Source organism: Muscardinus avellanarius (assembly GCF_963383645.1).
Source record: "Muscardinus avellanarius genome assembly, chromosome: 3".
NCBI classification, from domain to species: domain Eukaryota; kingdom Metazoa; phylum Chordata; class Mammalia; order Rodentia; family Gliridae; genus Muscardinus; species Muscardinus avellanarius.
Window position 1 is genome coordinate 103,992,491 of NC_137788.1, and position 25,220 is coordinate 104,017,710.

At 35.4% G+C, this 25,220-nt stretch overlaps 1 protein-coding gene across 1 annotated transcript in view; it reads left to right on the plus strand.

The window, feature by feature from the left end:
- Window positions 1–25,220, plus strand: part of SYCP1 (synaptonemal complex protein 1) — a gene marked incomplete at both ends in the record, with an annotated part of 133,624 nt that overhangs the window by 46,452 nt on the left and 61,952 nt on the right. Inside the window, 5 exons of the mRNA XM_080691508.1 lie at window positions 82–266; window positions 2,224–2,291; window positions 8,057–8,118; window positions 18,683–18,787; window positions 21,776–21,879. Of these exons, the coding sequence (XP_080547634.1) occupies window positions 82–266; window positions 2,224–2,291; window positions 8,057–8,118; window positions 18,683–18,787; window positions 21,776–21,879 (524 nt within the window). The remainder of the gene's footprint in view (window positions 1–81; window positions 267–2,223; window positions 2,292–8,056; window positions 8,119–18,682; window positions 18,788–21,775; window positions 21,880–25,220) is intronic.

A 25,220-nucleotide genomic window follows, 5' to 3' on the forward strand; every position in this document is an offset into this window, starting at 1 on the left:
GAATTTGAGTTCAGCTTTTTCTCTTTAAGGACTTTGGATGTTGTGGTTTGGTTTTGTTTTTCTTTTTGACATCTAATTTAGAGTACTCAAAAGGCATTAGTGGAAGATTTACACACAGCAGAAAAAACAATATATCAACTCACTGAAGAAAAAGAAGCTCAAATGGAAGAACTTAATAAAGCTAAAGCTGACCATTCTTTCAAGCTTACTGAACTTAAAACTTCCATCTGCAACTTGGAGGAATTATTGAGAACAGAACAGCAAAGGTGAAATTTTTTTTATTAAAAATGAATGAATAAAATAGTTTTCATTTAATATTTAGTGCCATTCCTATTCATTGTCAACTGATGTATAATTTGTATAATAACTGTAACCATGTTGCTCTTTTATGTATAAAGTAGGAATCCATTTTAGAAGTTTGTATTTGGTAGGCAGGTATACTAGGAAAAGATTTGAAAGCAGGAATTCTCTAGAATAATTCCTAAATATGCTGTGTCATAGAGCCAGAGATATATAGACAAGATTCTAAGTGTTGATGAAGTGATAGGACATATTTATTTATTATTTTTATTGGTACATATTTTTTGTGGTACTGGGGTTGGAACCCAGGTGCTTTTCTACCTCTGGGCTGTACTCACAGACCTATTTTATAATTTATTTTGAAATCGGGTCTCACTACGTTGCTGAGAGCCTCACTAAGTAGCTGAGGCTAGCTTCAAACCTGTGCAATCCTCCTGTCTCAGCCTCCCAAGCACAGGATTACAAGCATGCGCGACCATGCCTGGCTTATTGGTACATTTCTTGTGTGTGTGTGTGTGTGTGTGTGTGTGTGTGTGTGTGTGTGTAACCCAGGGGCATTCGACCTTCAAGCTACATCCCTTGCCCTATTTTTTATTCTTTATTTTGGAACAGGGTCTCACTGAGTTGCAGAGGGCCTCACTAAGTAGCTGAGGCTGTCCATGAACCACGATCCTCTGGTCTCAAGCCTCCCAAATGCTGGGATTACAAGCGTGCGCCACCACACCCGGCTTATTGGTACATTTTTTTTTTTTTTTTTTTTTTTGGTGGTACTGGGGATGGAACCCAGGGGCCTTCTACCTCTGGGCTACACTCCCAGACCTATTTTATATTCTATTTGGAAACAGGGTCTCTTAAGCCAGCTGAGTTTGGCTTCGAACCTGTGCGATCCTCCTGTCTCAGCCTCCCACACGTGGGGATTACAAGCGTGCGCCACCACGCCCGGCTTTATTGGTACATTTTAACTATATAGAATGGTGGATTTCATTGGATTTAACGTTTATTGATTGGGATTGTCATTAGCTTCATGGGAATATCTTATAGGCTGGGGAATTTGTTTTACTGGAATCTGTAACCTTTCTGATGTATAAATTTAACAACACTCCTGGGATAAAATAAAAGTGCTTTATATTTATTAAACTAATGAATATGATTTAACTCGTATATAACATTCATTTGGATCATCTTAATTGTAGTTTGTCTAAAACTCTTGAGTGTTAAAGACTAGCTATTTTTCATGACTTTATATTAAGGAAATACTCATATAAAGCTATAATATGAGGCCTAGGTAATTTATTTTGTCTCATTAGCATTGGGATTAAGTTTGGGTAGGGTAAAGGAGAGAAATAGATTTTTTTTTTAAATTCATATCCTGGGCCTACCAGTATTTCTTTTCTACTGCTTATGCCTAGTGAGGGAAGAAAGTCTGGTTTTTCTGTTCTCTTAATCTTACATGTTCTTGATTGACCTATCCAATGTTTGAATTGTGAGTTATCTTAACTTTATCTGTTCCAACAACCTCAGTTTTATGACTTGAGGAAACAGAATGCCAGTAAAGTCAAGAGAATTATACATGTTCTCATATTTTTATTGTTTTTAAGGCAGAAGTTAGTATAATAGTAATTAAGTGTTCAGTCTCTTTCAGAGTTCTAGGATATGTTAGATTATCACCAATAGCTAAGAGACAAATTATAACCACAAGCCTTAATGTTTTATGTAGATATAATTAATATACAATTATATATTTATAGTAATATCTTATTTTAAAACCTTATAAACAGAAGTAGGTTCTCAGTAAATGTTTAATAACTGAGCTGGTAAATCTTTGCTAAGGTATATCAGTTTCTAAATTGTACCAGTTTTAGAAAATAGATGAATTCTGACTAAAAGAACATTTTACATTGCAAAATAACATTATCTTACAAGATTGGAAAAAAATGAAGATCAATTGAAAATGCTTACAGTGGAGCTTCAGAAGAAATCAAATGAACTGGGTAAGATAGAATAATGGGTACTTTGATAATACCAGCTAATTATTAAAACCTATTTGAATATGGGAAACTTAAACCTTAATAAAGAATATTTCAGTTTCATTTTATGATTTATAAGTTTTCTGGAAAATGTAAGTAGCTGAGAGATATTTGTATCTATTTTCCTTGTCTTAGAATTCAGTCCTTAATAAATCTTAGTGATAAATATCTGTATATTTTAAATGAAATTTTAAGTTTCATTGCTTTTTGATGCTGCTTTAAAAAATGTGATTCTATTTTATCATATGGTGTTCAGTTGCTTTCATGTTCAACCACTTTCATGACCAAAAGAGAGAGATCTGCAATTATTTTGTCAATTTATTACCATTTAGCTAATTCTAATAACCTATGCTTTATTTATAAACCTACATGTAACAGATGTAAAGAATTACAAAGATATAAAATATGTTTTCCATTTAACAAATGGAATTACAACGATATAAAATGTTTTTTCTATCATATCTTCATTATTTTTGTGAGTTTTATTTTTAGCTTTGAATACTTATATAATTAAAATAATAAGCTGGGTAGGGTGGTGCAGTACTTGGGAGGCTGAGACAGGAAGATTACAGGTTCGAAGCTAGTCTCAAGCAATTTAGTGAGGCTCTCAGCAAGTTGGAGATACCTTGTTTCCAAACAAAAAATAAAAATATGTCTGGGCATGTAGCCCAGAGATAGTTCCATTCCCAGTGCCACACACACAAAATAAAATAAGATAAAATAACTACAATGAATGTTGGCTAGTATCTGAAATGTTTACATAACATTTCACAAGTAGAGTTTGAATTTTTAAGCCATATTTATGTTTCTTTTGCAAAACTTAATTTCCCACTGTAAACTAACTTTTTATCATCACAAATTTTACTATTAAATAATTTTATTATTTTAGAATGAATTTATAGTAGGATGGTTAAAAATGCATTCTTTATCTAGTTTTTAAATGTTAACAGCATAAAGTACTGTTTTAGGTCATTGCATATATCTACACTCTTTAGAATTTTTGAGTGTTATAAACTATGGATTATTATTTGTAATAATTTAGCCTAGTAATGAAATTAAGGGGCTATGGTCATATTACAAATCCAGTTGCACAATGTGAGTTTCTCATAATAGAGAAGTGCATTATGAGAAGTTTGAAAAAGAAATTCTAGAATTGTGAAATATTGCTGTGTGTGTTTTTAGCATTTTCTAAATGTGGGAACACATAGAAGAAAAATATAATGCACTGAGAATTTTTTAGTTATTATGAGAGAAAGGGTAAACATATAAAACCATTGGAGTCTGAGAGAAAAATGCCAGATTTGATGACAGCCTCAGCAACACAGCAAGACTCTTTGCCAATCTAGTGAGATCTTGTTTCAAAACAGAAAATAAGAAAAGGGCATGATGTGTACCTTGTGCGATCCTCCTGTCTCAGCCTTCCAAGCGCATGGATTACAAACGTGCGCCACCACGCCCGGCAGATGATGTGTACCTTGTATGTAGAATGCCCCTGGATTCATCCCTAGTACCAAATGAACAAACAAATACACACACACTATTAGAGCAATGGCGTCCAAAATGAAAGAATTAGTAAGAATTACATTAGGGTAAGGGAAGAAAATGTTTGAACTTTTATTTTTTTGTGTTAATAATGAATAATATAATACATATTAAATGATAGTATAAAATATTAAAAAATATATATTTGGGGTAAATATTCATAGGTTTCTTATTGATGGAGGCGTGTTAATGCTGATGCCAAGAGAAAGCCAAAGATATCAGTGTGGACTGTAGAGTTAGGAAAGGCTTAATGAAAGAGGTAGAGTTTGAAAGTAGATTTTAAGGTACAGAGAGGTTTTGAATAGTTGTAGAGGGTGATGGAGTGTAGAAAACTTTATATGGGGGAGAGTAGCATTAGCAATCACATAGGGACTCATCTTCTTTTCTTCTTTTACTAATAGTAAAGTTCTTAAAACTTTGTATTTTTTATAAAACTGTATATTTTTTATTTTCTGTCTCTTGTGCTTTCCTTGTAGTTGGTTATCCAGCTGTTGCTGTTTCTAATTCTTTGTTTCTTCCTTGCTTCTTTTGTGGTACTGGGGATTTAACCCAGGGACCTTCTGCCTTTGAGCTACATACTTAGCCCTATTTTATTTTTTTAATTTTGAAACATAGTTGAAGTTGCAGAGGGTCTTCTTACTAAGCCTTGAGCCTGTGATCCTCTTGTCTTAGCCCCCCAAGCAAGTACTGGGATCACAGGAATATGCCATAATGCCTAACCTAATTCTTAATTTCTAATTTATAAAATATAACTAATTTGAGAGTTCTTAACTCTTAAGTAACTTTTGATTTTTTTCCTTCATCTCCACAGACCTCGAACAGTTCAAGCCCTCATTTTCTATTTGTTTTAAAAGTTGAAGCACATTCTCTTGGCTTAAGAGGATGCATGTGATGAACATAATGGAACACAAATTGTATTTATCAGATTAATTTGTCCACATATTTTCTCATCTCTCACTGTATTTACTTAGCTTTTATTTATCTTTCTTTTTTTGTAACCTTTCTTATCCCAATAACCCACATTCTTACTGCTTTGCTTCCTGGCTATACTTTCTTATTCAGCTTTATTGTCTTAGACTTATGTCTTGGGTTAGAGTCGTCCTACATCATCCCCTCAGCAGTTTTAAGCCTAAAACCAGATTTTTTTTTTAATCTCTGCACTTCTTAGATCAACCTACTCTACTCCTCATCTCTTTGTATGTTTGTGTGTGGAATATATTGGAGATTAAACACAGGGAGGTTTTACCACAGAGCTACACCCCAAACCTTTTTTATTTTGAAACTGGACCTTTCGTCCCCAAGGATTTCTCAGTTTTCTGATGTTAATGATGTCTTGTTTTAATAATTTTATTTTTATATATACATATGAGAAATATATATGTATCAATATATTTCCTTAAAATTTTTTTAACAATTTTTTTATTGAACATAAATAGTATACATTTAAACTATATTTGGTGCCCTCTCCCCCCCGCCCCCGTTTTCCCTTCCCCCCTCCCACCAATGGTTGTCCAGGTTAACCATGTCTTATTCATAATTTTACACATGTTGAGGTGTAGACCCTCATTATTCAAGATTAGCCTTCCTCCTCTCCTATCTTTCCATTCAAACTTAGCTAGTATTTCCCCTCCATTATCTGGAGTCCCACTGTTATCCTTTGTGTTTCCTAGTTTGGGTATATTAGAGGAAACATATGTATCTTCTCCTTCTGTGCTTGGTTGATCTCACTTAACATAATTTCCTTAAAATTTTTGAGATTGAGATGAAAAAAGAGTATAGAGACATGCTTAGTTCATTGTCTTTAGTTCTTATTTTTTTTTATGGCACTGGGGATGGAACCCAGAGGCATTCTACTTTTATTCTCCTGTTCTACACCCTTGGCCCTATTTATTATTCTTTATTTTTGAAATAGGGCATCACTAAATAGCTGAGGATGGCTACAAACCTGTGATCCTCCTGTCTCAGCCTCCTAAATACTGTGATTACAGATGTGTAGCACCACTCCTGGCAGTCCTCAATATTTTAAAAATTATGTATTTTTACCTAAAATGAAACTTAAAAAACTTTTCTGTGACAGAATTTTTTAGATTCTATTTTGACATTTCCCATTTTTTCTTTTTCTTTTTAAAAAGATTGTGGGCAATTACTACAAATACTTTTATACATACAGAGTTGGAGAAATGTTCAGTAATTCTCTACTTTCTATAACTAATAACTGTTAATTTTGAGGAAGGACAGTATTTCTTTTTTTTTTTTTTTGTGCTACTGGGGTGGAACCCAGGGACTTTTCTACCTCTTGGCTTTACTCTCATATCTATTTTATACTTTATTTGGAAATAGGGTCTCACTAAGTTGCTGAGTGCCTCATTAAATAGCGGAGGCTGGCTTCGAACTTGTGTGATCCTCATGTCTCAGCCTCCTAAGCACTGGGATTACAAGCATGTGCCACCATGTTTGGCCTGAAGGACAATATTTCTGACACAATACATTTTAGGTAGCAGCTGGACATCACTAGGGAGCTTAGTAAGCAAGTTAAAACTGTAAGAAAGAAAAAAAGCAGAAAGTTTGAGGTAGAAAGATTTTTCAGTTTATTAGCATAATATTAAATTCATGGGTGTACAGAAAAGCTTTGTAAAGCACTACTAAGGTGGCAGGAAGAAGGGTGTAAACAAAATAGAAGTTAGAACGGAATCAAGAATTATAAATAATGCATGGTCTTGATAATCAAAGGGATAAAAGTAGGGAGTGGTTAATAGTATCAAATACCACTAACCTCCACAATGATAACTGAGAATTCCATCACAAAATAGTTACTGCTAATTTTTAAGATCATAGTTTTAGTAATATTATAGAGATAGGCTTTAGTTTTGTTATTTAAGAAAAATGTACAATTAGTAAACAGGAATTTGCAGAACAAAACAAGAAATCTGAGAGTTGCTTGAGGCTTTTTTTTTTTTAATATACTGGACATTGAACTCAGTGCCTTGTGCATAAAAAGGAAGCATGTTACTGCAGGGCTACTTTCTCAGTTTTCAGAGAGTAGCTTGAAAGGGCAGATAGATTAATTAGATATTTTTGTTTTATGTTCAAATGGGGTTTTTATTATTATTTTTTGTGGTACTGGGGATGGAATCCTACCTCCAGACTCCACTACCAGACCTATTTTATATTTTATTTGAAAACAGGGTCTCTTAAGCCAGCAAGGCTGGCTTTGAACCTACGCGATCCTCCTGTCTCTGCCTCCCAAGCACGGGGATTACAAGCGTGCGGCACCATGTCCGGCCAAATGGGTTTTTTAGATGGATTAGGAGAAATAAAGATTCTGCATAGAGTTGGCACATGTTAATAATAGGGAAACTGAAGTCTCAGAGGAAGTGAAATTCAAAGTACAGTGGTCAGAATTAGGTTGGGAAAAAATCACTTTTTAAAAATTTTGGAGTGAAGAGTAAGGTAAAGTAGATTTAGATAGTAATGAGATAAAGGTAAAGGCACATGCTGACCTCATTCCAAATATATTTTTATTTAAATTAATTTCCTCACATTTGGTATTGGGAACCAAACCCAGCGACATTCTGCCTCCAAGTTACATCCCCAGGCCTTTTTATTTTGAAACAGGATCTCACTAAGTTGCTGAGGCTGGCTTTCAACCTGTGATCCTCTTGTCTCGTTCTTCCAAGTAATAAGTCTACAGGCATGTGTGACTGTGCCTGGTGATCCATTGCTTATTTTACTTTATACATTTTGGGCTTATTTGGCTGTAATTAGCTTTATAGAAACATTAGTATTAATATTTATCTACGAGTACAATTTGGAGTCCCTCTGTTTTCTCTATGCTTTGTAGTGCTTGAGTTGTATTAATCTGTCTCTTGTATTTTTGCTTTCAGGTGGCAGTATTCTTACTTCCTCTCCTTTTCTATTCTTTTTTTGAGGGGGTGGTGAGTTACTGGGGATTGATCCCAGAGGCATTCTACCTCTGAACTACATCCTTAGCTCTTTTTATTTTTAGTCAAATTCTCTGTAAGTTGCTGAGGGTCTTGTTAAGTGGTTGAGGCTGACCTTGAACCTGTCATATTCCTGTCTCAGCCTCTCAACTACTGAGATTACAAGTGTGTACCACCATGCTCAGCTTCTTTTCCTTTTCTTTTAATCCAGATTTTAACACATTTATATTCTTTTGATTATTTTAGAAGAGATGACTCAGATTAAAAATAATAAGGATATAGAACTTGAAGAATTGAAAAAAATCTTGGTAAGTATATAGTCTTTTAAAAAATATATAGTGTTTATTTTTGTGTCAATTCTTTAATAATAATGTTTTATATTACTTTCAAATTTGCTAATGCTTACTTATGCTCCAAGTCTCAGCTTCTATGTCACTGTTTTACAATAAACCTCTTTTGACACTTCAGGCTACTTTTAAGTCTCTGTATGGATTTCCATAGTACACTGTATTTTTCCTGTGTAACACTTACCATAAAATGAAATTGATTTATTGTCATTAAACTACTTAAGGCTTTATTTATCCTTACTTAGTATAATGGCTGGCACCTTGTATATGATTAGTAAATATAGTGGAATCAATATATACTCAAATAAGGGTTATGAGTTTATGTCCTATTTACTCTCTTACCATGTATTTAACACACTGATACTTTTTAACCACTTTATAAATATTTGTTGAATTAATTTTTTCATGTATTATGATTCTTTTTATGTTTTAAAAATTTGTTATTGGCCCATTGTAGTCAAACATATTAATGGGATATAAGATGGAGACATACATACATGCATTACCCAATTAGCCCTTATCCAATTCCCACCCCATTCTCTCCCCCTCCCTTCTTATGTTTGGCTTAGTGATTGATATTGATGTTAAAGTACATCATGTGCATTAGAGAATTACCCTCTTACCCCCTCCCATCCCTTCAGTTAGGTGGCCTTACCTGCTCATCTATAGTATCTCCTCTTTTGTCTAGAGTTCCTTCTATGACCCATTTTCTCTCTAGCTTCCACATGTAAGGGAGAGCACCCAATTTCTTATTTTTCGTGACTGACTAATCTCACTTAGCAAAATGTCCTTCAGTTCCATTCAATTCTCTGTAAATGATATAATTGTGATTTTCTTTATGGCTGAATAAAATTCTATTGTGTACATATCCTATAGTTTTGTAATCCATTCATCTGTTGATAGACATCTTGGTTGGTTCCATAATTTGGTAATGGTGAATTGTACAGCTATGAACATAGATACACTTGCATTAGTTTGGTAGTTTGGTTTCCTTTCTTTTGGGTAGATACCCAGAAATGGTATTGCTGGATCTGGTAGGTCCGTTCCCATTCTTCTGGGGATCCTCCATACTGGTTTCCAAAGTGTTTGCACTAATTTGCAATCCCACCAAGAATGTCTTAGAGTTTCCATTTCTCCACATTCTTGGCAGCATTTGTTGTTTGTGTTTTGAATGATTGCCATTCTAGTTGGAATTAGGTGGAATTTCAGGGTAGTTTGGATGTGCATCTCTGACTGCTAATGATGTTAAGCATTTATTGGTCATTTGAAGTTCTTCCTTCATGAAGTGTCTATTTTGTTCACTTGCCCATATTTTTGATTGGGTTATTTTTCTTAGTGCTGAATTTCTTGAGTTCTCTGCATATTCTAAATATTAGTTCTCTCTTGGAGGAGTAGGTGGCAAAAATCTTCTCCCATTATTTTGGCCCTTGGTTGAGGCTTTTGATAGTTTTCTTTGCTGTACAAAAGCTCTCAGTTTAATACAATCTCATGTATGAGGCAAGAAAATCAAAGGAGTACAAATTAGAAAAGAACTCAAACTTTTAGTATTTGCAGATCACATACTAAGAAGACCCAACAAACTCAACCAAAAGCTTATAAAACTTATCAACAAATTCAGCAAAGTATGTAGATACAAAATCATTTTTAAAAAAATCAGAAGCTTTTCTGTATACCAACCATAAATCCACTTAAAAAGAAATCCAGTAAATAATTCCACTCAGGATTTTCCACAAAAAAAAAATACTTAGGAATAAACTTAACCAAGGTGATAAACCACCTCTACAAAGAAAATTATAAAACATTGAAAAAAATTGAAGAAGACCTTAGAAGATAGAAAGATCTTCCATGTTCATGGATAGGCAGAATAAATATCATCAAAATGGCCATACTTCAAAGGTGATCTACAGATTTAACGCAATACCCACTAAATTACCAAGATTATTCCTCAAAGACATAGAAAAATCAGTCCTTAAATTCATTTAGAACAACAAAAAAACCTTAAATTCATTTGGAACAAACAAAAGAAGAACTACTTTGGCTATCAAAAGAGTTCTTAGGAACAAAAACTATGGAGGAGGAATCACAATACCTGATTTTAAACTATACTGCAAAGCTATAGTAATAAAAACAGCATGTTACTAGCACAGAAACAGATACATAGACCAGACCAATGGAGCAGAATAGAAGACTCAGAAAGAAATCCACACATTTACAGCCAATTGATTTTTGACAAAGGGACCAAAAACATACACTGGAAAAAAGATAGCCTGTTCAACAAATGGTGTTGGCCCAACTGGTTAACCATATGCAGAAAATGGAAATAAACCTCACTTTCTTACCCTGCACAAGAGTCAATTCAAGATGGATCAAAAACTTGGAAATTAGACCAGAGACCTTGCAGCTCTTTAATGAGGGCATAGGTCCAACAATGCAACACATAGGCACAGACAAAAACTTAAAAGACCCCAAAGGCACAAGAAACTAAAAGGCGAATCAATATGTGGGATTGCATTAAATTGAATTAATTTTTTTATTGCTAAATCCTATTTATTGCTTTTGATATGCTACTTTGACCTTTGCAACCACAGGAAAATGGAACAGATAGTATCAACTATGAAAGTATACAGGAACTGAACAGTTTGAAAGAAAATAAAGACTTTCTAGAAATAGCAGAGAGAAAGAAAAAATAGTAACTGAAAAGACAAATCTCAATTCTACATAAAAATTATGAAAATTTAAAAGCATTCAACCAACCCTAACATTCTTAGAAAAAAATGACAAATATTAGTATTTCCAAACTTTTGAATTTCATAATTGTTCCTTTTTCTTTTTCCCATTTTGAGGGTTTAGTGTTATCAATCTTTAAGCCAAGTAAAAATGTTTTTTTATTCCCAGCCTTTTTCTTCTCTCCTCCCTCCTCCTCCTATGACCCTTTAAAAGATTCTTCACCTTAAATTAAACTCTAGGTATCTACCCAAAAGAATGGAAACCAAACTACCAAACTAACAAATGCTTATCTATATTTATAGACTCACTCAATTCACAATTGCAAAACTATGGTACCAGCCAATATGTCCATCAAAAGATAGATTAATGCCAGGCATGGTGGCGCAGGCTTGTAATCCCTGCCCTTGGGAGGCGGAAGACAGGAGGATCGTGCAGGTTCAAAGCCAGCCGCGCTGGCTTAAGAGACCCTGTTTCCAAAAATAAAAAAGTATAAAATAGGTCTGGGAGTGTAGCCCAGAGGTAGAAGGGCTTCCAGGAACCCCAGTACCACCACACACACACACACACACACACACACACACACACACACACAAAGATGGATTATAAAACTATAGGAAATGTACACAATGGAATTTTGCACAGCCACAAAGAAGAAAAAAATTATATCATTTGTGAGGAAATGGATGGAACTGGAGATCATATGCTTAAGTGAGATTAGTCAGTCACAAAAAGTGAAAAATCAGATGTTCAAGCTAGGGAGAAATATGGTTATAGGAGATACTCTAGACAAAGAAGGAGAAACCATAGTTGAGCAAATAAGGTGACCTAACCGAGGGGGGAAGGAGGAGAAAGAGGAAAATTCCCCAATGTACATGATGTACATTCACAAATATATCACAGTCAATCATTAAGCCAAACATGAGAGGGAGGGGGAGGGAATGTGGTGGAAATTAGGTAAGGGCTAAATGAGTGATGTGCACATGTATGCCTCCACTGGAATCTTGTACTCTATTATGATGTATGATTACAGTGCAACAATAAAAAATAATAAAATAAATTACTCTAGTGCAAACTTTGTTCCAGTTATTGTGATAGATTAAGTGATCTTAAATATTTATATATACATACATACTATTTTAAAAATTAAATTTGAAACAATGTTGTAAATTTGAACAAAATTAGATGCTGGCATCTGTGAAGGCCTTGTTGCTGTATCATTCCTGGCAAAATGTAGAACAACAACTAAGAGAGGGTAAGAGTATGTGATGCTCAGTTCACTAGTATAATAAGCCTACTCTCAGGATAACTAACCAATTCCATTGTAATGCTATTACTCAGGTCAAAAAGGCAGAGCCATTGTGACCTATTTAACTTTTATTCATGCCATTTCCCAACACTTGCATAGGGGCTTAAATTACCCACACATGACATTTGGCAAGCACATTCAAGCCATAGCACCCCAACATAGACATAACTGAAGCAACAGTTTCATCAAATGACTCATAGGCTTTCTTGTTCAATTATATTCATTCTTTTTTGTTCATTTTTTAAAAAATGAATAATCATATTCAGTTCCTTGCCTGTGTAATGAATTGGTTGTAGTTCCCATTTGGAGAACTTTTATATTCGCATGTATCTCCAACTTGAGGGACCCCTTACAGAGTAATGTAGATATGACCTACTGGCTTATAATCTGATAATGTTCAGGAAACCAGTGCAGTTCAACATTTAGTACTGACAAGTGAATTCTATTCACAGTATTCTTCTTGAGTAATGTAAATATCATTTAAACCCCTACAGGGTTTTTATAAAGGGTAAAGGCAGGGGGCAGGGTCTTGCATTTTCTGCTGCTTTTCAGAAGTTATCAAACTCAGTGATGATTCTCTAGAGAGAGAGAATCATCTGGCAGTAGCAGCAGATAAGATGGCAGGTCACTCAGGAGCTGTCATCTACTTGGAGCATCATTTCCCAATTCCACTTGTAACCAGGATGGAGGAGCTGCCACATTTGGCTCCACAGTTGGAGAATGATTTACTGCCCTGCTATGACCTGAATATTGTGCCCTTTTTCTTATATCTGTGTGTAGAAATTCCCACTGATGTTTAGTGGTATTAGGAGGTGAGGCATTTGGGAGGTGATTAGATCCTAAGGGCAGAGCCATCATGAATTGATGCTCAGATGGACCTCAGAGAGGTCCCTTGACCCTTACCCTTGTCAGGTTAACAATGAAAGTTGTCCCTCAATGTGGAAGTGAGTCTTATAGACCCTGAAGCTACTACACCTTGATCTTGTATCTCCTAGTTTCTAGAAATTTCTGTTGTTTATAAATTGCCTAGATTATTGTATTATGTTACAGCAACCTGAAGGACCTGGAGGACTAAGGCTGCCCCACTGAGAAGGCTATTTAAGCCTACCTTAGTAACATACCATATTTAGAATTAATCTGTTTGGAGTAATCTCTTCATGCTTAGAGTGGCATGCACATGAAGACATCTGGTTTCTCTGTTAGCTTCTTATCCAATATGTTTAAGCTTCTTACTCAAGCTTTAGCTTATTCACTTGACAACATAACTTTTATAGACTTAGAGTGAAGTTCTCTAGAGTCCTCATTACCTTGGGAAATTTACAAACACTGAAATCTTTAAAGAGGGTTACTTTGATCAATCCCAGAGAAGTAAAAAAAAAAAATCTCTCCTGCCTTTGAACAATTTCTATGGGAAGAGAATAAACATTAGGCCTTCATAATATACACCAGTGTACTTTTTTTCCTGGAAGATAGTTACTTCCATCTTAAATCATTTTTATTTAAATTTGAACATAATCTCTCATTTTCTCCTTATGGGAATGGAAAATATTTATTCCTCACTACTTCAATAAAAACTATATATTTATATATTTAATTGAATGATGAATAATATAATCTTAAGATTTTTGTCAAATAGTTTCAATAAGTATTATCTTTAAAGTTATGTATAACTTTCCTAAAATTTTTTAATGTTTTTACTTTCTGTCATTTATTGTAGAAATTAGTAACCTAGCCAGTATAATAGTCAAGACCCCTAAATTTTAGTATTCAATAATTCATACCAGCTTTATCTGTATTCTTGACTGAAACTGAGTAGAAGCAAAATACATATTTTTATTTTTATTTTTTTGCCCTTTTTTTTATTCTTTATTTTGAAACAGGGTCTTACTGAGTTGCAGAGGGCCTCTCTAAGTAGCTGAGGCTAGCTAAGAACCACGATCCTTCTGTCTCAGCCTCCTGAATGCTGGGATTAAAAGTGTGTGCCACCAAGCCTGGCTAGTACATACTTTTTATGAATTTTTATTTTTATTTTTATTTTTTAATAAAAATGTATTTTTGCTTTAAATAGTTCTCTGTTTTTAAAGAACTTAAGGGAAACAAATGTTTATATTCTTATATTTATCATTTTTGATGTTCTTTATTTTTTCTTGATGATCCAAGTACTGTTCTTCATTGGGATACTTTTTTTTCTTCAGGTCTGGGGATGGAACCCAGGGGCATTCAACCTCTGAGCTACACCCCTACCCTATTTTTTATTCTTTTATTTGAAACAGGGTCTCACAAAGTTGTGGAGGACCTCACTAAATAGTTGAGGCTGTCCATGAACCATGATCCTCCTGTCTCAGCCTCCGGAATGCTGGGATTACAAGAGCGTGCCACCAGGCCCTTCTACCTCTGGGCTACGCTCCCAGACCTATTTTATATTTTTATTTGGAAACAGGGTCTCTTAAACCAGTGCGGCTGGCTTTGAGCCTGCAGGAGCCTCCTGTCTCCGCCTCCCAAGCACAGGGATTATAAGCATGTGCCACCACGCCCGGCAATATCTTCCATGTTTTCCATTGAGTGAAATTCACAAACATATTGCCTAGATTTTGTCTTTACTTTGGTTTTTAAGCAATTCACAAATATAGTTGAATTTTTCTAGTTGAGATTCACCTTGTGAGTCTGTAGATTTTTAATTTTCTTCAAAAATGAGAAATTTTGGGCATTTTTTTCCTTTTTAAGGGTACAGGGGTTTGATTCCAGGGACATTTTGCACTGAGCTACATTTTCTTTTTAATTTTGAAACAGTCTTGGTAGGTTGCTGAGAGTGGCAGTGAACCTGTGATCTTCCTATCTCAGCCACCCAAGTACTAGGGTTACAGGTGTGTACCACTATGCCTGACTCATTTCTTAAAATATATTTTTTAAGCCGGGTGTGGTGGCGCACGCTTGTAATCCCCGCGCTTGGGAGGCAGAGACAGGAGGATCGCGCAGGTTCGAAGCCAGCCGCGCGCGCTGGCTTAGGAGACCCTGTTTCCAAATATAAACTGTAAAAATAGGTCTGGGAGTGTAGCCCGGAGGTAGAAGGGCTTCCAGGAACCCCAGTACCACCAAAAAAAAAAAAAAAATATATATATATATATATATATATTTTATTCTATTTTTTATGTATCTATTTTATTTTTTCATACGGTTTCACAGGCTCTTGAGGTATGTTATTCATTTTCAGTATGTTTTTCCTCTCTGTTCTTCAGATTATTTTGTGGTACTGGGGATTGAACCCAGTTACTTCTAACTTATATCCCTGGCTCATCCTCCCTCCCTCCCTCACTCACTCCTTCCCATTCTTTCTTCCTTCCTACCCCTCCCTCCCTTCTTTCCATTTTTTTTTTTTTTTGGTACTAGGGATGAAACCTGGGTCATTGTACCCCAGAGCTACACCTCTAGCCATATTTTATATTTTACTTGGAAACAGGGTCTCACTAAAGTTGCAGATCACCTCAATAAATTGCTGAGGTTGGCCACGAAACCTGTGTTTCTCCTGTCTTAGCCTCCCAATTATTGGGATTATGAGCATGTCACCATGCCTGGCTTATTTCTTTTTTAAACAGAGTTTCAGTAGTTTGATGGAAGTCTCACTCTTCTGCTGAGGCTGTCCTTGACACTGCAGTCTTTTTGTCTCAGTTTTTCAACTGCTGGGATTACAGGCATGAACTACCATACTCAGCCCTTTTCTGTTTTGAAATAGGTTCTTGCAAAGTGGCTGAGGATCTTGCTGAGTTGTTGAAGTTGTCCTCTAACCTGCAATTCTTTTGTCTCAGCCTCCCAAGTACTAAGATGACAGGTGTATACCATCATGCTCAGCTTGAGCCATAGAATTTATAAAAATTATACAGATGCTGAGCATGGTGCTACATGCCTATAATCCCAGAACTTGGGAGACTGAGGCAGGAATATATAGGAGGTTTGAGGCCAGCGTCAGAAACTCAGACTTTCAGCAATTTAGCAAGACTCTGTTTCAAAATAATAAAAAGGGCTAGAGGTATAGCTCAGAGGTAGAGTACCTCTGGGTTCAATTCCTAGTACCCAAACAACAACAACAAAATCTATGGCTCTTAACGCCGGGTGTGGTAGCGCACGCTTGTAATCCTCATGCTTGGGAGGCTGAGACAGGAGGATTGCACAGGTTCGAAGCCCTCCTCAGCTACTTAGTGAGGCTCTCAGCAACTTAGACCCTGTTTCCAAATAAAATATAAAATAGGTCTAGGAGTATATCTCAGAGGTAGAAAGTCCCTGGGTTCCACTCTCAGTACCACCAAAAAAAAACCAAACAAACAAACAAAAAAAACTATGGCTCTTGTTCCAGAACTTTGTCCATTAAATCTTATGTTGTATTTCATTTTGTGTTTACTTAATAATGACCTATTTCCTCCTTTTAAAGAATTTTAGCTAGGGAGAGTACCATAGTCCTATTTTTTTGTGGCAATGAGAATGGAACTTGGGCATTTTACCTCTGAGCTTCACCCCCAGTCCTATTTTTTAGTCCTTTTATTTTTTATTTTTTTCAGTATAGTCCTCGAGACTCTTGCCACAGCAGTAAGACAAGAGAAGGAAATCAAAGGCATGCAAATAGGAAGGGAGGAATTTAAATTATCCTTATTTTTTTTTTTTTTTTTTTTTTTGGTGGTACTGGGGTTCCTGGAAGCCCTTCTACCTCCAGGCTACACTCCCAGACCTATTTTTACATTTTTATTTGGAAACAGGGTCTCCTAAGCCAGCGTGCGCGGCTGGCTTCAAACCTGCGCGATCCTCCTGTCTCTGCCTCCCAAGCGCGGGGATTACAAGCATGCGCCACCACGCCCGGCAAAATTATCCTTATTTGAAGATGACATGATTCGTTATCTAGAAGACCCAAAGAACTCAACCAAAAGACTAGTGGAGCTGATTAACCAATTCAGCAAAGTTGCAGGATACAAAATCAATCTAAAGAAATCAGTTGCTTTTCTATATACCAACAATGAATCTACATCGAAAGAAATAAAACAGTTCCATTCACTATAACCTAAAAACTAATAAAATATCTAGGAATAAACCTAACCAATGATGTAAAAGACCTCTACAATGAAAACTATGAAACATTAAAGAAATTGAAGAAGACCTTGGAAGATGGAAAGATCTTCCTTGCTCATGTATAAGCAGAATAAATACCAAAATGTCCATTCTTCCAAAAGTGATCTACAGATTCAATGCAATTTCTATCAAAATACCAATGACATTCTTCATAGACCTAGAAAAGTCAGTCATGATTTTTTTTTTGTGTGTGTGTGGTACTCGGGGTGGGACCCAGGGGTTTTTTCTACCTCTGGGCTATACTTTCAGACCTATTTTATACTTTATTTGGAAATAGGGTCTCACTTAAGTTGCTGAGAGCTTCACTTAGTAGCTGAGGCTGTCTTTAAACCTGTATGATTCTCCTGTCTCAAGTGCTGGGATTACAAGCATGCCCCACCATGCCTGGCTCAGTCATGAATTTTATATGGAGAAAGAAAAGACCCAGAATAGCCAAAGCAATCCTCAGCAATAAGAACCATGCAAGAGGCATCACAGTCCCTGACTTCAAATTATACTATAGAGCAATAGTAGTAAAAACAGCATGGTATTGGTACAACAACAGGCATACAGACCAGTGGAACAGAATAGAAGATACAGAAACAAACCCACACACCTATAGTCAATTATTCTTTGACAAAGGTGCCAAACTCATATGCTGGAGAAAAGACAGCCTTTTCAACAAATAGTACTAGGAGAACTGACTATCCATTTGTATAAAGATTGAATTAAATCCTTACCTCTCACCGTGCACAGGAATCAACTCGAGATGGATCACAGACTTAGAAATTAGACCAGAGACTGTGAAATTATTAGAGGAGGGCATAGGCTCAACAATATATAGGCACAAAGAGTAACTTTCTCAACAAGACCTCCAAAGTACAGGAAATTAAAGCAAGAATTAACAAGTGGGATGGCATCACGCTAAAAGGTTTCTGTTCATCAAAGGAAACCATCAAGAACCTAGAGGAAAACCTTCAGAGTGGGAGATCTTTACCAGCCACCACTCAGTGGGCTAATATCCAGAATATATAAAGAGCTCAAAAGACTACACTAGCAAAACAACCCAATCAAGAAATGGGCAACTGTATTGAATAGACTCTTCACAAAAGAAGAGATACAAATGGCCAGTAGATACATGAAAATATGTCCAACATCATTAATCTTTTTATTTTTGAAACTGTCTGAGTTGCAAAGGGCCTTGCTAAGTAGCTGAGGCTCTCCATGGACTATAGTCCTCCAGTCTCCACCTCCTGAATAATCAAGTAATCCACTGGGATTACAAGTGTACACCACTGTGCTCAGCTACCATAGTTCTTTTAAAAACTCTATTTGGGAATTTTAATTATTCTGAATGTGTGTGAAGCTTGGCTCTCATGATTTGTTAATATTTTTTTGTAGGCAGAAAATGAAAAGCTTTTGGATGAAAAGAAACAAGTTGAGAAGATTGCTGAAGAATTAAAAGGAAAAGCACAAGAACTAACTGGTCTTTTACAAAACAGAGAGGTTTGCTTAAGAGTATTCAAGTATTATGTTGCTAGAATATAGATTTATAAAATAGTTCATAGTTTAGCTATTTTCTTCATAAAATATTTTTTCACAAATTTTTAAAAATGTATATGCTTCTGTTTATATTTGAAATGCTCACCAGGCTCTATGATGCATACTTGTAATCACAGGGAGGAGAGACCGAGACAAGTTCAAGGTGGTTTGCAGGTTAAAGACTAGTGCACTAATGTATCAAGACCCTAAATCAAAATAAATAAAATAGGGCTCACGATATATATCAGAGGTAGAGCACCCCTGGATTCAGTCTCTGGTGCCACAAAAATAAAAAGCTAATAATTGTTTTAAAACACACCTATAAAAAATTCTCATAATGTGGGAAAGGTCAACATTAAGATATCCTATGCCGGGCATAGTGGCTCACTCTTGTAATCTCAGCATTTGGAAGGGTGAGACAAGAGGATCGCAGTTTACGGGCAGCCTTAGCTATTTAGTGAGGCTCTCTGCAACTTAGTGAGACCCTGTTTCAAAATAAAAAATAGGGCAGGGGGTGTAGCTCAGACCTGCAAAAAATATATCCGATGTATAATACTGTGATTTATATCAATTAAAATAGTTGATATCTTGAGTATTTTTTTCCCCCTGTACTGGGGACAGAACCCAGGGGCATTCTACCTCTGACCTTCACTCAATGAGATTACGTATGTATGTATGTATGTATGTATGTATGTATGTATTTATTTGCAGTACTGGGGATGGAACCCAGGGGTACTGTACCTTCAAGCTACACCCCATCCCTAATTTTAGTCTTTTTATTTTTGAAAAATGGTCTCACTGAGTTGGGAATGGCCTCGCCAAGTAGCTGAGGCTGTCTGTGAATTGTGATCCTCCTGTCTCCATCTCCTGAATGTTGGGATTACAAGCGTGTGCCATTATGCCCAGTTTTTTTTTTTAATTTTGAAACATAGTCTTACCAAGTTCCAGAGGGCCTCACTAAGTAGCTGAGGCTGTCCACAAACTGTGATCCTCCTGTCTCAGCCTCCCAAATGCTGGGATTACAAGTGTGTGTCACCATGCCTGGCATATCTCGAGTATTTGTTTTTCTTTTCTTTTTACTGTGCTCCTGGGGATTGAACTCAGGGACATTCTACCTCTGAGCTATACCCTAGCCCTACTTTTTTATTTGATTTTTTGTGCTTTTATTGGTGCATTATGCATCATAATGTAAATCATGTTGACAATGACATACATGCACATAAGCACTTGGTGACACCTTCCCTCCCTGCATTCCTGTTATCCTCTCACCCAATACAGAGTATCCACATTGACATTGGTATACTCACATGTACACATAGTTGATGGTAGTATTTTCATTAATGAACCTCAGTCTTCCTTTCTCCTACCCTTAGATCTTCCTACCTTCACTGATTGCAAACTAGTTTAGCTGCTATGGAGATCAGTGTGGAGATTCCTTAGAAAACTGGGAATGGATCTGACTATACCACTACTGGGTATCCTTCCAAAGAGTTAGAAACCAGTTCCAAAGAGTTACTCATAACCATGCATGCATAACCATGAGAATTACATAACCATTACATGCATAATCATGTTCATAGCAGCACAGTTCACAATAGCCAAATTATGGAACCAACCTAGGTGTCCATGAACAGATTAATGGATTATAAAATTATGAGAAAGACACATAATGGAATTCTGCTCAGCAGTAAAGAACAAAATTATAACATTTGCAAGAAGATGGAAGGACCTGGAAAACATTGTGTTAAGTGAGATTACCCAGTCACAGAAAATGATGGATCATATATTTTTTTAATATGTATAGTATAGGGAATAATTGGGTTATAAGAGGGACTCCAGATAATGGAGGAGAAACCTACTTTTATTTTTTAATTTTGAAAACAGAGTCTCACTAATTTGCAGAGGGCCTCGGTAAATTGCTGAGACTAGCTGCGAACTCTGAGCTTCCCAAGTACTGGGATTATAGGTGTGTGTCACCGTGCCCAGCTTGAGTATTTCTTACATGTGTAATTTATCCTTTACAAGTTAGGTTCTTAGTTTATAATATTTTTATAGTGATCATATTATAGTTTTAGAATTTAGAATATGTTTTCAAGCCACAACAGAATTACAACTGTCTTTTTTTTTTTTTTTTTTTTTTTTACAATACTGGGGATTGGAACCAGAGACATTCTACCTTTAAGCAACACCTCCAGCCCTATTTTATTCTTTATTTTGAAACAGGGTCTCACTAAGTTGTGGAGGGCCTCACAAGTTGCTGAGTTTGGCCACAAACCTGTGATCCTTATGTCTCAGCCTCCCAAGTACTGGGATTACAAGCATGTGCCTCCATGCCCAGCTAAAATCAGTACACTTTAACAAAGAGAAACAATATTGAGAAAATAACAAATTGTGTGTGGATGTGTGTGCACATTCATGTTAACTGGGTATTGAACCCAGGGGCATTCTACCTCTGAACTATACTTCAGTCCTTTTTACTTTTAATTTTTGAAACAGGGTCTAACTAAATAGCTAAGGAAGGCTGGCCTTGAACCTTCAATCCTACTGTCTTACTCTCCCAAATACTGGGATTACAACTGTCTTTTTAAAATAATAAGAACATCTTAGTTTTTTATAATACTATGTGATTCCATTAATATGCTTTTTTATAATATTATACCATTTTAATTGAAATTAATTACTTTGTAGAGTAAAATTGTTAAAAATATTTTGTACTAAGTAAATTTAATTTTTCTGGTTGATTTTCAGAACATCAAGAAATACTTTACTTATGTTGCCTTTGTTATTGCTCATTGTTTTAAAATTAAAATGATTATCACATTCAGTGCATTTAAATTTAAGATAATTGACATATCCTGGAAAATTTTTGCCAGATAAATGACCTAATTACTTAAAATGACCATACCTTTTAACTGAAAAACATTTGCATAATTATATACATTTATTTTGCAGAAAGAATTACATGATTTGGAAATAAAATTAACTGTCATTGCAACAAGTAAACAGCATTGTTCAGAACAGGTTTCAGATCTGAAAACTGAGCTTGAAAAAGAGAAGTATGTTTCCATGTATCTATATATAGATTATATATTCAATCACTAAGCTTTTTGATAGTAAATAATAAATTAGCAAATTATGCTCATATTAATGAATTTGAAGTTGGAATTTGTTCTGAATTAGAGATCAAATAAATTACCAGTTTCATCACTAAAGGAAGTACTTATTGACATAAAAATAGTATATAGGTAATTAAGCCCCTTTAGAAATCATAATGTAGTTATTCCTTGGTATTTGTGGGGGATGGGTTTTGGGAACCTTGAGGATACCTACATCTGTCTATTCTTAAGTTCCTTTATCTAAAATGGAAAAATATTTGCATATGGTTTATATATGTCATGTCATATGCTTTAAATCAACTCTGGGTTACTTATACCTAATATAATACAAAAGCTATGCAAATTACTGTTAGACTGTATTGTACAGGGATGATGTGAGGAAAAAGTCTGTATGTTTAGTATAGGTACACCTTTTTCCTGAATATTTTTAGTTTGTAGTTGGTTGACTACATGGAAACAGAACCTACAGTTACTAATGGATAATTTTATTATCTTTTTTGGAGGTATTTAGTTTCTTATAAAAATAATAATTTGTAATTTTTTTTGTGTTTTTATGTATTGTGCTGGTGATTGAACTCAGTTCCATTCTACTTCCAAGCTATATCTCCAGCCCATTTTATTTTTAATTTAGAAACAAAGTCTCAACAACTTGCTGAGATCCTCAGGAAGCTGATGAGGTTGGCTTCAAACCTATGCTCTTCCTCTCTCAGCCTCTCAAGTATTGGGATTACAGGCATGACCACCGTACCCAGCTTAATTTATAGTTTTAACTAGTTGTTTTGTGTTTTTTCCCCTAAAATATTTAATAGGTTTATATTGATAAAAAAGTCAAGATCCAAATTTATTTCTTACTTTGTCCAAATAAAATATTAAATAAAATTTTACTTAGTAAATTTAGTTTGGAAGTTAAATGTAGGAAATAATTATTGCATTATTACTCAGAAGTAAATACCTTGTAAGAACACTTAATTTTTGTGTACAAAAGTTAAATATAATTTTATTAATTTTTATTAAAATATATTATGTATCATGTATTACTCCAATCAAATTATCAGAAGTTTGAAATAATTTCTGAGACAGATTATTATAGAGAAAAAAGCTATGTGAAGAAAATAATATACCCTTCAGAATCTGTGGAAAAGTATTGGGAAATGAGAGTGTGGAGAATATGCAAGAAAGCATATTGTATGACTTTGAAAACAATATGGAAAAAAATTAAAAAAAAATTTTTTATTGGTGCATTATATTCATACAACTTATTGGGGTAAAAAACTTGTGTGTACAAACATGTACTCATCGCTGATTTAACCCCTATCCAAATCCCACCCCATTCCCTCCCCATTCCTCCCTCCCTTGCTTGGCTTAGTGATTGACTTCGATATGTTTAAGTACATTGTGAGCTTTAGAGATTTTCCTCTTCCCCCCTCATTTCTCCTCCTTTAGGTTGTCTTGTTTACTCCTCTTTTCTCCCTAACTCTCACATATTAGGGAAAGCATCTGATTTCTTATTTTTTGTGCCTGACTAATCTCACTTAGCATAATGTCCTCCAGTTCCATCCATTTCCCTGAAAATGATGTAATTGAGTTTTTTTTTTGATGGCTGAGTAAAATTCCATTGTGTACATATCCCACAGTTTTGTAATCCATTCATCTGTTGATGGACATCTTGGCTGGTTCCATAGTTTGGCTATGGTGAATTGTGCAGCTATGAACATAGATACACATGCATTAGTTTGGTAGTTTGGTTTCTTTTCTTTTGGGTAGATACCCAACAGTGGTATTGCTGGATCAAATGGTAGATTTGTTCCCATTCTTCTGAGGATTCTCCATACTGTTTTCCAAAGTGGTTGCACTAATTTGCAGTCCCACCAACAATGTCTTAAAGTTCCCACTTCTCCACATCCTCGCCAGCATCTGTTGTTGTTTGTGTTTTGAATGATGGCCATTCTAGTTGGAGTTAGGTGAAATCTCAGGGTAGTTTTGATTTGCATCTCTCTGATTGCCAGTGATGTTGAGCATTTTTTCATGCATTTATTGGCCATTTGAATTTCTTCTTTTGTGAAGTGTCTATTTAGTTCATTTGCCCATTTTGTTATTGGATGCTTTGTTTTCTTAGTGTTGAGTTTCTTGAGTTCTCTGTATATTCTAGATATTAGTCCTCTATCAGTGGTGTAGGTGGCAAAAATCTTCTCCCATTCTGTTGGCTCTCGATTGAGATTCTTGATAGTTTCCTTTGCTGAACAGAAGCTCTTCAGTTTCATGCAATCCCATGTATTGATTCTCCTTTTAATTTGTTGTGCCTTTGGGGTCTTGTTGAGGAAATGTTTGTCTGTGCCTATGTGTTGTAGTGTTGGACCTATGCCCTCTTCAAGGAGCTTCAAAGTCTCTGGTTTAATTTCCAAGTCTTTGATCCATCGTGAGTTGACTTTTGTACAGGGTGAAAAAGTGGGATTAACATCCAATTTTCTGCATATGGTTAACCAGTTTTGCCAACACCATTTGTTGAAGAGGCTATCTTTTTTCCAGTGTATGTTTTTGGCCTCTTTGTCAAAAATCAATTGGCTGAAAGTGTGTGGACTTGTTTCTGGGTCTTCTATTCTGCTCCATTGGTCTATATATCTGTTCTTTTGCCAGTACCATGCTGTTTTTATTACAATGGCTTTGTAGTATAGTTTAAAGTCAGGTATTGTGATTCCTCCTGCGTGGTTTTTGTTGCTGAGAACTACCTTGGCTATTCTGGGCTTTTTGTTATTCCATATAAATTTAAGGACTGATTTTTCTATGTCTGTGAGGAATGATCTTGGTAGTTTAATGGGCATTGCATTAAATCTGTAGATCACTTTTGGGAGGATGGCCATTTTAATGATATTTATTCTGCCAATCCATGAACATGGAAGGTCTTTCCATCTTCTAAGATCTTCTTCGATTTCTTTTTTCAGTGTTTTATAATTTTCTTTGTAGAGATCTTTTACCTCCTTGGTCAAGTTTATTCCTAGGTATTTTATTTTTTTGTGGGAGATCCTGAGTGGAAGTGCTTTCTGAATTTCTTTTTCAGTGGATTTATGGTTGGTGTACAGGAAAGCTTCTGATTTTTTAAGATTGATTTTGTATCCAGATACCTTGCTGAATTTATTGATCAGTTCTTTAAGCCTTTTGGTTGAGTTTGTTGGGTTTTCTAAATACAGTATCATGTCATCTGCAAATAGTGAAAGCTTAAGTTCTTCTTTTCCTATTTGTACTCCTTTGATTTCCTTTTCTTGCCTTATTGCTCTGGCTAGAGT